Source organism: Portunus trituberculatus, chromosome 7 (genome assembly GCF_017591435.1).
Source record: "Portunus trituberculatus isolate SZX2019 chromosome 7, ASM1759143v1, whole genome shotgun sequence".
NCBI lineage: Eukaryota > Metazoa > Arthropoda > Malacostraca > Decapoda > Portunidae > Portunus > Portunus trituberculatus.
Genome location: NC_059261.1, coordinates 3,856,544 through 3,869,043, shown reverse-complemented (window position 1 = coordinate 3,869,043; position 12,500 = coordinate 3,856,544). Strand labels below are relative to the sequence as shown.

The following is a 12,500-nucleotide window of genomic DNA, read 5'->3' as shown; positions in this document are numbered from 1 at the left end:
CGCACCCCGTCTGGTTGATGGTGAGCGTCGACACAGACACGTCCACCTGGGGAGAAAACATGTCAGGATTATGAACACCACGCCTCACCACGCCACGGTACACCACACCACAACATACACCACAGCCCCACCCAGCCGCCACACCCACCTTGGCCAGGCGTTGCATGCAGTCACAGGAGACGTCCATCTTGCCCGGAGTGTCTGAGGGCGTTATATGGCACGCCTCGGTTCTCTCTGTCGTCGCGCCGGGCGCCGCCACCACCACCGCCACTACCACCACCGCGACGCTCCACCAACACTGTGCCATGTCTTCAGCACTTAGGAGTTCTGTCTGGTACGCACACGCCTTGGCACTACTATATAACAGTGCCGCCTGAGGCTTCCGGTGTTGCGCCCACGTGATATCCTGGTGGCAGTGACCCATGGCCGCTGCTTCCTGAGAGTGGTCCGGGAGTGGCTTTCTGGGAGGAGCACAAGGGGTGGAAGTGGTTCTGAAGGTGTGGTTGATGGGAGACACTTGGGGAGGGGGGAGGAGGGGAGGAATGTGTGGATGAGGAATGGAGAAGGACGTGGAAGGACATACGTATGAGCATAAGGACATAAGAGAATAAGGCCAACACGAGGCAGTCCCTGTATGAACACACCTGCCTCTCTCCACCTGTCATTCCCGTCCATATATCTGTCTTATCTTCTTTTTAAGTTCTCTATTAACACACAACCAACAATCTGATTACTGAGTCCGTCCCAGCCATCAACCACTCTCTTTCACAACCAGTTCCTTCCCATCTCTTTCTTAACCTATTTTTTGAAGCTTGAACCCGTTATTTCTGGTCCTATCTCGGCTACTGATCCTAAAAACTTTGCTAATGTCACCCTTGTTATAACCTCTACACCACTTGAAGATCCCCACCAGACCGCCTCTTAGCCACCCTTGTTATGTCCCCCTGTGCCACTTGAAGACCCCCACCAGACCGCCTCTTAGCCACCCTTGTTATGTCCCCCTGTGCCACTTGAAGACCTCCATCAGACCTGCTTTTTAACTAATGTCTCTAGGGAATGTAGATTTAATACCTTCAATCTCATTTTGCTGGGAATGTCGCTCATCCCTTGTTTCCTTATAGTCATTCTCTTTTGTACTGGACACACTGAGGAGGAGGAGGAGGAGGAGGAGGAGGAGGAATGAGTTCAAGGCCATGTCATAACGTACAAAGACAATAAATCTGTGTGTGTGTGTGTGTGTGTGTGTGTGTGTGTGTGTGTGTGTGTGTGTGTGTACGTGCGTGCCACAAAATGACTAATCTTTCTGACGTCACAAAAGGAAAGCCCCCCCGTCTCCATTTTTTTATATCCTTTTTCCTCTCCCCTCCTGACCTTCCCCATCCTGTCCCTCCTCTTTCTTCCTTCCTTTCCTACACTCTCTCTCTCTTTCTGTTTGTTTGCTACTAAAAATAACTAGAACTTTCGCTGGCGTCATAAAGGAAAGTCATGTGTGTGTGTGTGTGTGTGTGTGTGTGTGTGTGTGTGTGTGTTAAAAGGTGAAGGAGAAGTGTGTTTGTCTGTGTGTGTGTTTATCTGTGCGTTTGCTTGTCTGTGTGTGCTTAAGGTGGAGGTGGAGAAGTGTGTGTGTGTGTGTGTGTGTGTGTGTGTGTGTGTGTGTGTGTGTGTGTGTGTGTGTGTTAAAAGGATTACATAATGATTACAAAATAACTATCTTGAGATTTATTCATTTATTTTCCATTATACAAAAGAATTACAAGCATATTTACAACTTATACATACATACATACATACATACATACATACATACATACATACATACATACATACATACAGAGAAATACTTAGGTTTACATGTATACAAAATAAATTGTGTACATCAAAAAAAGTGCACACGAGACTTAATTTTAAAAGTATACATGAGAGAGATGATGGTGGTGATGGTGGTGAGGTGGGAGTGGCGTGGGTGGGGGGGGGACAGTGATGGGGTATTGGTGGGAGGAGAGGATGTAAGGTAATGGAGGGGTGAATAGCAGTAGCAGTAGTAGTAGTGGTGGTAGTGGTGGTGGTGGTGGTGGTGGTGGTGGTGGTGGTGGTGGTGGTGGTGGTGGTGATAGTAATAGTGAAAGAAATAGATAAAAAAAAGTAATGAGATAAAAAATGAGATAATTAGTCAGGTTACATTAGGTTAGGTTAGGCTGGGTCAGGTTAGGTCAGGTCAGGTCAGGTCAGGTTAGGTTAGGTTAGGTCAGGTAGGTTAGGTTAGGTTAGGTTAAATTAGGTTAGGTCAGATTAAGTTAGTTGTGGGTTGGGTTAGATTGGGTTAAGTTAAATTAGGTTAGGTTAAGTTTGGGTTGGGTTGGGTTGGGTTGGGTTAGGTTAGGTTAGGTTAGTTTGGGTTGGGTTGGGTTAGGTTAGGTTAGGTTAGGTTAAGATTGGATTGTGTTGGGTTTGGTTCAACACATGTTCTTGAGGGTCAGCTTGTAATCTCTGTCGAGTCTCTGGAAGGGCTCATCGAAGCAGAACCGCCACCTGCAGGAGAGAGAGAGAGAGAGAGTTATTTAGTTCACCTATTCATTTCTTTACCTGTGTGTGTGTGTGTGTGTGTGTGTGTGTGTGTGTGTGTGTGTGTGTGTGTGTGTGTGTGTGTGTGTGTCAATGAGTTAGCCAGCCAGTCAATCAACCAATCCATCCACGCACACTCTCCCTCCTTCCTTCCCTTCCTCATTTTTTCCTCCATCCACCAGTCCCTTCTTTCCTTCGCTCTTTTACTTTCCCTCCTCTCCACACACTCCCTCCTTCTCTCCAAACCTTCCTTTACACCCTCCCTTCTTTAAACCCACAATTCCCTTCCCTACACCCTCAATCCTCCATATCTTTCCCTCCACACCCTTCTTTACACCCTCACTCACCTTACGTCCCTTCCAAGAGGCTCCACGCTGACTGACTCAATGTAAACACCAGTAGTGAAACGAGGAAGCAGCCAAGTAGGGTCCTCAAAGTGTAGCGTGAGTGTCTGCAGCTTGCCAATGTCTCTCGTTAAGATCACTCGACGCTGTGTGGTTCCTGCCTCGTAGTAGTGGGACCTGGGGACAGAGAGGATGGGTTGGTTAGTGGTGGAGGTGGTAGAGGCAGGATTTGCGGTTATGATGTAGTAATAGTAGTAGTAGTTGTTGTTGTTGTAGTGCGTTGTACAGAAAGGGAAGGTAGTAGTAGTAGTAGTAGTAGTAGTAGTAGTGAACTCATTTCCTTTGGTTCAACAGTTTCCTAGACATCCTGTTACTTGAAAAAACACTTAATTCATATTTCCCACTTTCTTTTCTGACGTGTAAACAAAAATTTCCTTATTATTTCACTTCTTACAACTTTCTGAGTACTAAGAGAGAGAGAGAGAGAGAGAGAGAGAGAGAGAGAGAGAGCCGGATTAGTGGTGGTGGTGGTGGCAGGTTTTGTGGTGGTGGTGGTGGTTGGCAAGAACTATAGAAGAAGAATATTAAAAGCGCAGTGTAATTAAGAATCTTTGGAAAGTGGTAGAGGGACGCAGAGGTGTTTTTTTTCCTTTTCTTTTTACATTATATTGTTTTATTACTTAGATTTAACAGCAAAAGAGAAAAGAATGGGGGCCGCCGTGGTACACTGGAACCATGCGTGCTTTGGGGTCAGAGGTCTCACGGATCTCTAAAAATAGTCACGGGTCTTATTATTTTTTTTTTTTTTATTTATACCATGTGGGCTTTTCACGGGAGTTTATGGGCTAAAGGGGATACTTTTTGTGGTACCTCCTATCTCAAAGCCCACCCGCTAGAAACCATTGCCCTGAGTGAGGAAGCCCAACCTACACTCGGACCGTGGACAGGATTCGAACCCGTGCGTTTAGAGACCCCTCGTATACTAAAGCACGCATGGTTCCAGTGTACCACGGCAGCCCCCATTCTTTTCTCTTTTGCTGTTAAATCTAAGTAATAAAACAATATAATGTAACAGGAAAAGGGAAAAAAAACACCTCTGTGTCCCTCTACCACTTTCCAAAGATTCTTAATTACACTGCGCTTTTAATATTCTTCTTCTATAGTTCTTGCCAACCACCACCACCACCACTAATCCGGCTCCCCCCCCATCTCTCTCCACGGCGGAAAAAATAGAAAGAAATATATAACAGAAGATACGAAATAATGAAACCAAAAAGAAAAATAGCAACCGATTAACCCATTCAATGCTATGACGCGTGTCCATATTCCTTCTGGTTACTACTTAGCGATTTGATACACCTTCAGAAACTTATGTGGGGATTCAAATAGTGAAGACTCTGGCCATTAATCTTCCGACCCCATAGACCCTTCCTAATGTCAATAAAATGGACTAATCACACACAAAACTCAAGGTAAAAATTAATCCCAGTACTGAAGAAGTTGAAATAGTAAAGACTGGCCATTGATCTTCTGACCTGCATAGACACTTCCTAATGTCAATAAAATCGTCTAATCACTAATCACACCCAAACTCATGCATTAGACCATTTTATTGACATTAGGAAGGGTCTATGGAGTTCAGAAGATTAATGGCCAGAGCCTTTACTATTGCAATCCCCACATGAGTTTCTGAAGCTGTGGAAAATCACCAGATACTAAGCAGGATGAATAAGGAAACTTGTCACGCTACTGAAGGGGTTTATATTGACACGGTTCCCTTTGAGTACTCACTGTGTGGAGAGTTTGAGCACGGGGGAGTAATCCTTGTGTCCCTCCAACCTGACGTGGGTTATCGCAAACTCCCCAAGATGTGCCCGTGCCTCGCTGCTGTTGCTCACCGTCACACTCACCCTGTAGTGATACCCTGGGGGGAGAGAGAGAGAGGAGAGAGAGTTAGTATTGGTGGTTAAATCGACATTTTGTTTTCTATCTTAACAAGAGTAATAAGTTGTTGTTGTTGTTGTTGTTGTTGTGGTGGTGGTGGTGGTGGTGGTGGTGGTGGTGGTAATGGGGTGAGGAGGAGGAGGAGGAGGAGGAAAACACAGACGGAGAGATGAAAAAGTAGTAGTAGTAGTAGTAGTAGTAGTAGTAGTAGTAGTAGTAGTAGGAGGAGGAGGAGGAGGAGGAGGAGGAGGAGGAGGAGGAGGAGGAGGAGGAGGAGGACAAGTAGGAGATGAAGGAAGACCAGGAGAGAAAAAAAACGAGACAAAGAAGAGAAAGAGAAAGAGGAGGAGAAAGAGGAGAAGGAGGAGGAGGAGAAAGAGGAGGAAGAAGAAACACCACCACCACCACCACCACCACCACCACCACCACCAACACTACCACCACCACCACCACCAGACTTACCACAATGGGGGCTCTGGCCTGCAGTCTCCAGGTAGAGGGATGTCCGAGGGGGCACCATGATGGGGGAGGCGGCCAGACCCATGGGGGAGCAGGTGTGGGCCCCCTTGCACCCCCAACATTCACCCTGGGAGGAAGAGACGCAGGGGGGATTAGAGAAGAAAGAGGAGGAAGAGAAGGAGGACGAGGAGGAAAAGGAAGAGGAAGAGGAAGAGGAGGAGGAGGAGGAGGAGGAGGAGGAGTGAAGATTTAGAAGAGGAGGAGAAAGTGGAGGGAGAGAAAAATTTGATAGAGGAAAAAAAAACAGGAAAGAATGAGAGAGAGAGAGAGAGAGAGAGAGAGAGAGAGAGAGAGAGAGAGAGAAATACATGAATAAATACAAACAAAACCATAGAGAGAAACACACACACACACACACACACACACACACACACACACACACACACACACACACACACACACTTACATCAAGGAACTTTTGGTAGGAGGGGCAAGCAACAGCCATGAAGGGACAAGACTGCCTGATGGACTCCGTGAAGTAAGTGATGGCCCGCGTGTGGTGACAGTTGAGTGCCCCTTGAAACGCGAAGAAAACGGACCAATTAGAGAACATGTCGGTGAATGAGAGAGAATGGAGGTGTTATTTAAATAGAAAGAGAAAGAAAGAAAGAGCTTATTTGAAGTATTATCATTATTTACCTATTAATTTAGCTATTTTTCATGTTTATTTATTCATTTATTTGCTCACCTATCTATCTGTCTATCTATTTATTTATCTCTATCTATCTTACCATTATCACATCCCGGTTGACTGCCTCCGTTGGGAAAGAAGTCAAGGTGTCCAATAGGCTGTGTCATTCCAATACCTGTACAAAGAAGAGACCAGTGTTAATATCAGTTCACGATGGAATACTCTTAAAAAAAATCTCCTCTCGATATTTTATAGTGGAAGTTATTGGCGGGGTTTTCAAATGTGTTTTCATGGTTCCAAGGGTAGTTTGACAGGTTGTAGTAGAAGTTATTAGAGTTTTCAAGGTTCTAGTGATAGTTTGACAAGTTGTAGTAGAAGTTATTAGGGTTTTCAAAGTGTTTTTTTCTCATGGTTATAGCGGAAGTTGATGGGGGTTTTCAAGTTTTAGTGGAAGTTATTGGGGTTTTCAAGGTTTCAATGATTGTTTGACAGGCTGTAGTGGAAGTTATTGAGGTTTTCAAGGTTCCAGGAATAGTTTGACAGACTGTAGTGGAAGTTATTGTGGTTTTCAAGGTTCCAGGGATAGTTTGACAGGCTGCAGTGGAAGTTATTGTAGTTTTCAAGGTTCCAGGGATAGTTTGACAGGCTGCAGTGGAAGTTATTGGGGTTTTGAAGATTCCGGCGATATTTCTAGAAGTTAGTGCTAGTTTAACCAGTTCTTGCCGAAAAAGTAAGTAAACAAATAACAACAAACAAACACACACAAACAATTAATAGAAAAAAAAAATGCCGGAGGACTGGGAAGAGGAAATAAACACGAACTGAAAGAAAAAGACAAAATCAACAACAATAACAAGGAAAACTGTAACTTACTAAGAGGGAAGCCAAGAATAGCTGCGTCATCTGTATGAATAACATCAACAAACTCAGCATCAGAGGTTTCCAGTCTCGTTATGGGGTGTGTGTCGTTGAAGTAAGGCTCGGCGGGGTCCAGGCCAGTAATACGAGGCACCTTCAGGCCATACGTTCGCTGCAAGATGGTGCCCGCCTGCCCGCTAAGGTGTGCCCCCAAACTGTGCCCGATCAGGTGGAACGCGCTGATTGGGACGTCTGCGAATTGCTGGAAGGAGAGTAGTGAGTGTGTTTTGAGAGACTGTTTGTTTTGAGTGTGTTTTGAGAGAATGTTTTGAGTGTGTTTTGAGAGAATGTTTTGAGTGTGTTTTGAGAGAATGTTTGAGTGTGTTTTTGAGTGTTTGTTTTGAGTGTGTTTTGAGAGAATGTTTGTTTTGAGTGTGTTTTGAGAGAATGTTTGTTTTGAGTGTGTTTTGAGACTTTGTTTTGAGTGTGTTTTGAGAGAATGTTTGTTTTGAGTGTGTTTTTGATAGAATGTTTTTTTTTTTTAGTGTTTTGAGAGAATGTTTGTTTTTGAGTGTGTTTTTGATAGAATGTTTTTTTTTTAGTGTTTTGAGAGAATGTTTGTAGTGAGTGTGTTTTGAGATAATGTTTTGAGTGTGTTTTGAGAGAATGTTTGTTTTTGAGTGTGTTTTGAGAATGTTTGTTTTGAGTGTGTTTTGAGATAATGTTTTGAGTGTGTTTTGAGAGAATGTTTGTTTTGAGTGTGTTTTGAGAGAATGTTTGTTTTGAGTGTGTTTTGAGAGAATGTTTGTTTTGAGTGTGTTTTGAGAGAATGTTTGTTTTGAGTGTGTTTTGAGAGAATGTTTGTTTTGAGTGTGTTTTGAGAGAATGTTTGTTTTGAGTGTGTTTTGAGAGAATGTTTTGAGTGTGTTTTGAGAGAATGTTTGTTTTGAGTGTTTTGAGAGAATGTTTGTTTTGAGTGTGTTTTGAGAGAATGTTTGTTTTGAGTGTGTTTTGAGAGAATGTTTGTTTTGAGTGTGTTTTGAGAGAATGTTTGTTTTGAGTGTGTTTTTGATAGTTATTTTTTTTTTGAGTGTTTTGAGAGAATGTTTGTTTTGAGTGTGTTTTGAGAGAATGTTTGTTTTGAGTGTGTTTTGAGAGAATGTTTGTTTTGAGTGTGTTTTGAGAGAATGTTTGTTTTGAGTGTGTTTTGAGAGAATGTTTGTTTTGAGTGTGTTTTGAGAGAATGTTTGTTTTGAGTGTGTTTTGAGAGAATGTTTGTTTTGAGTGTGTTTTAAGAGACTGTTTGTTTTTGAGTGTGTTTTGAGAGAATGTTTGTTTTTGAGTGTGTTTTTGATAGAATGTTTTTTTTTTAGTGTTTTGAGAGAATGTTTGTAGTGAGTGTGTTTTGAGAGAATATTTGTTTTGAGTGTGTTTTGAGACAATGTTTGTTTTGAGTGTGTGTTTTTATATATTTGCCTTGAAATGTTTGTTTTGGGAATGTCTGATTGTGTTTAAATATGTTTTGGTCGTTTTTTGAAGATCATTTTATCTAATCTTTCTCTCTCTCTCCTCTCTATCTCTCTCTCTCTCTCTCTCTCTCTCTCTCTCTCTCTCTCTCTCTCTCTCTAAGCCTCTTTCCCTACAGGTCTCCTTCCCACCCTCCATCCATCCATCTATCTCTCCATTCCTCCCTCTTTCCCTCCTCTCCATACCTCCTTCGTTCCCTCCTCCATGCCTCCATGCCTCCACCCATCTTTCCTACTCCTCCACCTCACTTTCTCTCCCTCCCTCCCTCCATCCATCCATTCATCTATTTCTCCATCTCTTTCTTTCCCTCCTTTCCTCCATACTTCCTTCCTTCCTTCCTGATCTCCTTCTATCCTTCCCTATCCCTTCCCTTCATCTATCCATCTATATATTTTCTATCTCTTTTTTCCTTCTTTCCCTCCATACCTCCTTCCTTCGTTCTCTCCATATCTCCTAACTTTTCTACTCTTCCACCTCGCTTTTCTTCCCTTCCTCTCCATCCATCTCTGTCTCTCCATCTCTTTCTTTCCCTCCTTCCTCCATGTCTCCTTTCCGTCCCTCAATGTGCCCTATCATTCCTACTCTCCATCCACCCCTGCCTCCCTCCTTCCATCTCTCTATCCGTATTTAGAAACGCTCTTCTCTCACCACGAGTGTTTTCCAAGGCGACAGAGATGACTGGCTGAGTTTTCAAGAGTGTTTCTCCAGTTAATAATACAGAAATCTTGTCAATCTGCCTCTAGAAACGTAAAAAAAACACCTTAAAAACTCGTGTAAATTTCAATAAAGTTTTTGAAAGTAATGGAAGTGAAGAATATAAATGTTTGAGAATATGAGGTGACTGTCTCTCCATCCTCTTTCTTCCTCCTCCCTCTCCCCCCCCCCAGGTCAGGTCAGGTATCGTCAGGGAAGTTTGACCTTTGCATCGGCGCTTCCTCATCTTTATTGTTCCTCACTGGTCAAGTTGTCAGTTCAGTTGGTTGTGTCGAGAATTTTGCATTGTTGTTTCGTCTCTCTCTCTCTCTCTCTCTCTCTCTCTCTCTCTCTCTCTCTCTCTCTCTCTTCCACATTTCATTTATCATTATCTTGGTTTTCTTTTCCTGTGTCTCCTTCCTTCTATCTCTCCTACACTCCCCCTTCCCTTCCTCTCTCCTTCCTTTCTCCTTCCTTCCTTCTATCTTTCCTACACCTCCTTTCCTTCCTCTCTTCTCCCTCTTTATCCATCCTTCTTTCTATCTTTCCTACACTCTCTTTCCTTCCTCTATCCTTCCCTCCATCCATTCTTCTTTCTATCTTTCCTCTCCTTCCGTCCATGCCTCTTTCCTACACTCCCTTTCTTTCCTTTCTCTCCTTCCATCCATCCATCCTTCTTTCTGTCTTTCCTACACTCCCTCCTTCTCTCCTTCCCTCCATCTATCCTTCCTGCTATCTCTCCTACACCCCCTCCTTCCCTCCATCCTTACATTGAGGGAGTAGATGAGGTAAGCCAGCTGCTCCCCCACAAGACGCAGGTTCGCCACAGCCTGAGTGTATGGCGGCATGGCTCCTACACTCCAGTCCACCACCACGACGTTCTGGTCCTGCGCCCTCAGTAGCTCCCCCTTCAGTGTCTGCAGGTGTGACGTTAGGTAAAGGTTAGGCTAGTAAGATTAGGTTTGGTTAGGTTAGGTTAAGTTAGGTTTGGTTAAGGTTAAGTTAAGTTAGGTTAGGTTAGGAGATAAGATGAGAAAAGGTTAGGTTAGGTTAAGTTTTAGGATAGGTATGAGATTAATAAGGAGAATGAGATTAGTTAGAATATGAGATTAGTATGAGAATAGGAACATGAAGGATAAAAATGTAGGAATGTGACTTAGGTAGACACAGAACATGAAGTAAATAGAACATGACAGCAGAACATCACGAAAAAAAATAATAATAACAAAGAACATAAGAAAATGAGGAACATAATGAAATAAGAAACCAAAAGAAGAACAACGAAAAAAATAGAAATAAGAAGGAATACAAAAATGATAAAATGACGAACGTGGGAATAGAAAGAAAAAAAAAAAGAAAATAAGGAACATGTGAAGAAAATAAGAAGATAAAACAGAAGGACGAGGAGGAAGATGAGAAGGAGAAGGAGAAGGAGGATGACAAGGAGGAGGAACAGGAGGAGGAAGAGGAGGAGGACGAGGAGGAGGAGGAGGAGAAAAACATACCTTCCCTCTCAGTATTTTTTGATCAAAGGAGAAGGAAGAGGAAGAGGAGAAGAAGAAAGAGGAGAAGAAGAAGAAGAAGAAGAAAAGGAGAAGGAGGAGGAGAAGGAAGAGCAGAAGGAGACAGGGAAGAGGAAGAGGAGAAGAAGAAAGAGGAGAAGAAGAAGAAAGAGAAGAAGAAGAAGAAAGAGGGAAAGAAGAAAAGGAGGAGGAGGACGAGGAGGAAAAGTATATTTCTATCACAGGAGAAAAAGAAGAAAGAGGAAGAGGAGAAAAAGAAGAAAGAGAAAGAAGAGAAAGAGGAGGAGGAGGAGGAGAGAAGGAGAAAGTGATCACAATATTGTCGTATTAAACTTTCTTATCAAATATTTACGTGTCAGAGATAAATCATATCTTAGATGGAGAGGAGGAGGAGGAGGAGGAGGAGGATGAAGACAAGGAGGACGAGGAGGAAGGGAGATAGAGATACACACACACACACACACACACACACACACACACACACACACACACACACACACACACACACACACACACACTCAAGATAACACTGCCCCACCCAACCTTTGACCTCCAGACGCTACAAAAGACCCTTGAACTTGCTAAAATCTCCTCAACCCTTACACCTCAACCCTTGCATCCTCACCCTTACACCCTCGCCCTCACCCTTATCCCTGTCTGTACCTGTCCCATACTTTAACCCTTTCACACCCTCACCTTTATCATTAATCCCTTCAGTACTGGGACACATTTTACCTTGAGATTTGTGTACGATTAGACCATTTTATTGACATTAGGAAGGGTCTATGGAGGTCAGAAAAGTAATGGCCACAGTTTTCACTATTTTAATCCACCACATAAGTTTCTGAAGCTGTATGAAATCACCAAATAGTCACCAGAATGAATATGGAAACGCGTTATGAAAGTATTTAAGATCTGTGTATGATTTTATTGACTCTAGGAAGGGTTTATGGAGGACAGAAGATTAATGGCCACGGTCTTCACTATTTTAATCCCCCACATGAGTTTCTGGTACTGTATAAAATCAAATAGTAAGCAGAATGAATGTGGAAACGCGCCATGGTACTGAAGGTGTCAGCCTGTGTGTCCCAGTGCCTTACCTGCGCCCATGCTACTGCTCCGTGAGAGAAGTAACCGTGAGTGACAATCTTGAAGGGCTGGTTTGGTACGAAGGGCGCCCCGAGAATGGTGCTGAGGCGGCCAGGATCAAGTGGCTGTGGAGATGAAAAAGAGGGAAAGAGGTTGGTATTTTAAAAGGGTTTGCTCTCTCGCTCTCTATCTCTTTATCTCTGTCTCGTATTCTCAGACGCTTCTATGCTACACTTGTACTATTTCAGAAGGCTTTATTTAAATTACCACGCATTTTTAAGGTGTTTTTATGGTTCTAAAGGCAGTGACAAGATTTCTATATGATTAACACTCTTGAAAACTCTGCTAATCATCTCTGTGGCCTTGGAAAATAGTCGTGGTTAGAGTCAAGCGTCTCTCTCTCTCTCTCTCTCTCTCTCTCTCTCTCTCTCCACGACTGTTTTCAAATATTAATATGAAAATGTAGCAAGTAATGACAATAATAAAGAAAAATCGCTCTTTCTCACCGCGATTGTTTTCAAATAGTTATGTGGAAGTGACTAGAAACATAAAAAAAAGAAAAATAATAAGAAAACAGCCTTAAAACATCTAGAAGGGTTCGCAAGACTTTCTGGTGTTAGTAATGTGGAAAACTTGTTAATCTGTCACTTGAACCGTAAAAACACTCTTGAAAATTTGACTCCTCCTCCTCCTCCTCCTCCTCTTCCTCTTTATCTTAGTCTTCCTCTTCTTCTATCTTTTTTCTTAGTCCTTCTCTTCTTCTTCCTCACCACCACCACTACCATCGTAAAAATATCCTGAAAAATCCTC

At 42.9% G+C, this 12,500-nt stretch overlaps 2 protein-coding genes across 2 annotated transcripts in view; both read right to left on the bottom strand.

Annotated features, from left to right (window-relative positions):
* LOC123519370 overlaps positions 1–500 on the bottom strand; it is a 1,868-nt gene extending 1,368 nt beyond the window's left edge. The window contains exons 1-2 of the mRNA XM_045280648.1: positions 149–500; positions 1–46 (exon numbers count right to left, since the gene is read on the bottom strand). The exon at positions 1–46 is cut by the window's left edge and continues 1,209 nt beyond it. Coding sequence (XP_045136583.1) covers positions 1–46; positions 149–424 — 322 coding nt within the window. The 5' untranslated portion in view covers positions 425–500. The remainder of the gene's footprint in view (positions 47–148) is intronic.
* A 1,768-nt stretch (positions 501–2,268) lies between these two features.
* Positions 2,269–12,500, bottom strand: part of LOC123498433 (pancreatic lipase-related protein 2-like) — a 13,416-nt gene continuing 3,184 nt past the window's right edge. The window contains exons 4-12 of the mRNA XM_045245539.1: positions 11,702–11,815; positions 9,849–9,995; positions 6,874–7,120; positions 6,101–6,175; positions 5,776–5,885; positions 5,313–5,436; positions 4,698–4,830; positions 2,910–3,083; positions 2,269–2,529 (exon numbers count right to left, since the gene is read on the bottom strand). Of these exons, the coding sequence (XP_045101474.1) occupies positions 2,454–2,529; positions 2,910–3,083; positions 4,698–4,830; positions 5,313–5,436; positions 5,776–5,885; positions 6,101–6,175; positions 6,874–7,120; positions 9,849–9,995; positions 11,702–11,815 (1,200 nt within the window). The 3' untranslated portion in view covers positions 2,269–2,453. The remainder of the gene's footprint in view (positions 2,530–2,909; positions 3,084–4,697; positions 4,831–5,312; positions 5,437–5,775; positions 5,886–6,100; positions 6,176–6,873; positions 7,121–9,848; positions 9,996–11,701; positions 11,816–12,500) is intronic.